This window comes from Anneissia japonica, unplaced genomic scaffold (assembly GCF_011630105.1).
Source record: "Anneissia japonica isolate Jap-2015-1 unplaced genomic scaffold, ASM1163010v1 scaffold74716_len3974_cov109, whole genome shotgun sequence".
NCBI lineage: Eukaryota > Metazoa > Echinodermata > Crinoidea > Comatulida > Comatulidae > Anneissia > Anneissia japonica.
In genome coordinates this window covers 1-3,966 of record NW_022701418.1, presented here as the reverse complement: position 1 = coordinate 3,966, position 3,966 = coordinate 1, and the positions used below count along the sequence as shown (strand labels likewise).

Genomic DNA, 3,966 nt, shown 5'->3' with positions numbered 1-3,966 from the left:
AACCCTCAGTTACGGATACGGCTCATCAATCCTCGGCTATGAATAAAGGTTGGTAGATACACTTATTCTGTAAAACGTATAAAGCAGGTGGACGTTGATGTCTTCCTACTTTATATGCAAACACATAAACCAACTGAACCAACTACAACAGAGGCTTGTAAAAATTTGAATCCGATTAGAAACGACATTTTGTGTATGTGTGTAATTGAACTAGTTAACGCACGATGAAAAAAAAAAAAAAACAACAGTGAAACGGCTTTATCGTCAGAATTTGAAACTAGACCGGATTTTGAAATAACAGTACTGTAGATACTTCTATACAACACTAGATTACATGTAAAGGAAATTTGAAGATACTGTATGGGGGAACCCCTAAAACATACATTAAATACAATGAATAAGAGCAAAGAGTATTGAATAGCAAGAGGTCCGACTTCCCTGATTTTGTATGCACGCAATGGAACATACTGCCACGTGATGGGGGCGCCCTATTATATTTCGAATAGAGTTCGCTCGAAACTTTTAAGTTTTAAGGACACGCCCCTTCGTGGCACTACTTTTAAAAATAGGATTACGTTTCAACGAAACCACGAGAGTTGGACCTCTTGTAGTTCTATAGTCTTTAAGAGGAATAATCTTCATGTACTTATCGCATTGTTCCACTTGATGTTTCTTGGTTCATATTATTTTTTCAAATTATTTTTTCCTTAACTTTGTTTAGATAATTACTGTTTTTATATAATTATAAAATAAAAAACTACCTGAACTGATTGTGGTGGACACAGCATCACTATACGTTCTAATACCATAGCCTGGTCAAATAATTCTGTTATATTTCTAGTGCCTATATGCATATATCTATATGCAGGCAAACGTCCTAATAAAACAGCCTGGTCAAATAATTATGTTACATTTCTAGTACCTAATGTCTTGCTGGCAAAATCCTAATTCCACAGCCTGGTCAAATAATTCTGTTACATTTCTGGTACCTAATGTCTTGTATGTGGGCAAAATCCTAATTCCAAAGCCAGGTCAAATAATTCTGTTACATTTCTAGTACCTAATGTCTTATATGCAGGCAAAAATCCTAATTCCACAGCCTGGTCAAATAATTCTGTTACTTTTCTAGTGCCTAATGTCTTATATGCAGGCGAAGGACTTAATAAATTGTATGGAAGAGAATTGTAAACTTCACAATTATTTTTTATTATAATTATATTATTATAATTATTTACTGTATGATTTGTAGGGATGCTTGTAATAATTAATAATATAATAACAAACAATTTACTCCCGGCAACTGTGAAAATATTAAATTTAATATTGAAATATATATTTACATTTATCGCATTGTTCCACTCGATGTTTCTTGGTTCCTTATTTTTCAATTAATTTTTTCTTAATTTTGTTCAGATAAGGAGTTCCAAGAGCTAAAAACTATTGTCTCACAATGGTATGACAGCAACGAAAGTGTTCCTTTGCTGAAAGTGCTGTTCAGAGACAAGATAGACAATTGCGAGCTATCACCAGCAACTCACACGATGGACCTGCTGAATATATTACTTGCACGTGGTCATCTGAGTTCACAGAATCTTGGACTCCTGTGTGATACTATTAGCATAACCAAACAGTTTGGTCTTTTATCGAAGATTAAACAAAAACTGCCATCATTCCCAGATGTTGAGGAAGGAACCATTTCAAAAACATTCACATCTCACAGACAAAGGCTAATGAAATTTGGAATGATACTGACCCCAGATAATGTGACGCAGATCGATCAATTGTATAATACGCCTCCTAAGAAGTATACAGACGGCTGGTGTATGATCAACGATCTAGAAGACCAACAGAAAATCAGCGAAAAAAATATGAAGGAATTCACTGATTCGCTGAAAATCCTTGAGCTCAGTGTGGCATTAAACGAATTAACAGAAGGTATTTATTTATTATATTCATTAATTTATTTAAGTTGTGTAAGTATACAGTCAAATGTACTAAGATTAAACATTAAAGCTGCAGTAAATTCAGCAAGTATAACAAGTATAACCATGAGGTTCACCGATAATTTTGACATAAGATAGTATGAAATAAACTCCGACAAAATTAGGTACTGAAGATGATAAAAAATTAAAATTAGATTTTATTAAGCATGTTTAGCAAAATAATCATAATTATTTAAAAATACAATTGGATTTGTTTTTCACAGCGTAAATAACTTCCTTGTGATGTCGGAACTCAGCTGATGTTGTTTTTCGTTAAGCCAAGCCAAACTAAAAGATTCCTATGTTGGTACATTCTTGATTGAAGTGAAAAGAAATAAAATCTTTAAGCAGAAAACTTATATCAATACATTTGTCATTACATTGATGATGAAGTTGATTCGGCACTACTGTAGTTCTTACTCAAAAGACTTCTGGGTAACACCAGATATGTCAGTCGTCATCAAGCCTGCAAATCTAATTCGTATTTATCAGTACAGTATCTGAAACAATCATTTTGTCACAATCACAATGCAGGAAGTTTGATCAAGGCTGGCGTAATCTGACAGACTACCAAATGAAGTCAGGCGCAGATACAGAGAAATAAAAGCATTTAAGAAATTACATAATGCATGGATAGCCAGTCTAACATACAGTACTTACCTGATTACGTCAGTACATACAGCTGGTACACCAAATCCCCCCCCCCCAACCACTTCACACACACATGCAAAATAGTACATGGATCACAATGTTAGTATTGTAACATAAATGATTGCAATACGCATGTAATAATGTCGTCATCACAGTATAGGCCTAGTTGTATAGACATTCAAGTGGAGTGGATTTTTATCCTGGTCGATAAAATGTTTGCTTTAACATCCCCAGGGTCCTGGGTACAAATCCTGTAACATCAAAATTGTGTTTTCTCATGAATAAAATGACGTCACTCCCTAACTCTGCTATGCATTAACATTGACTACTTTTTAGAAGTTTATTTTATACGAAATTCAATTCATATAATTATACTTGAAGGTCAATGGATAAATGGGATGTGTATCAACACTTTAATTAAATTTATATAATTTTAATTTTTAATTGTTATAATTGTACAGTTTAAATAATTGTAATATTTATACTGTATAATAATAGTGGCTATCATGTTTAATTATTATACATAATAAGCAGTAATTCACTTTTGTACATATAATTATGAGGTATTTTTGAGTAAGTCTAATTTATATTTTATATCAATATTACAATTAATGACTAATGTGCAACATTGATGATCTAAATCATGCATTTTCAACATCAAAATTGTGTTTTCTCATAAATAAAATGACGTCACTCCCTAGCGCTGCTATGCATTAACATTAACTACTTTTTAGAAGTTTTTTTTATACGAAATTCAGTTCATATATACTTGAAGGTCAATAGATAAATGGCTTGTGTATCACTCACTTTAATTAAATTTATATAATTATAATTTTTAATTGTTATAATTGTACAGTTTAAATAATTGTATTTATACTGTATAATAATAATAACAGTGCCTGTCATGTTTAATTATTATACATAATAAGAAGTAATAATTCACTTTTGTACGTATAATTATGAGGTATTTTTGAGTAAGTCTAATTTATATTTTTATATCAATATTACAAAGACTAATGTGCAACATTGATAATCTAAATCATGTACTTTAAATACTGTAAATATGAATTTGAATAATGATAATAATGTAATAATTATAACTTTTAGGAATTCAAACTTATATTGAACCGTTTTTTATAGAGTAAGTGTTATTTATAGTTTTATAGTTAATGGTTCAATTATAATTGACTTTGAATTGATATAAATTATAAATACTAGTACGCAATTCTCATTTACTGTGATATTCATTACATTATCCGACTTGTTTATGTATTAAGATGATAAGTTAAGTTTTTTTTCAAAAATAGTTCCCCATATCTTAAGCCAAGTTTAC

General features: G+C 31.0%; 1 protein-coding gene across 1 annotated transcript; it reads left to right on the top strand.

Annotated features, from left to right (window-relative positions):
• The first annotated feature begins 1,505 nt into the window (after nt 1–1,505).
• LOC117103541 lies at nt 1,506–3,960 on the top strand. The gene is made up of 2 exons (XM_033244110.1): nt 1,506–1,935; nt 2,207–3,960. The coding sequence occupies exons 1-2, from the start codon at nt 1,542–1,544 to the stop codon at nt 2,209–2,211; spliced, it is 399 nt and encodes a 132-aa protein (XP_033100001.1). The 5' UTR covers nt 1,506–1,541; the 3' UTR covers nt 2,212–3,960.
• Nucleotides 3,961–3,966: the final 6 nt, after the last annotated feature.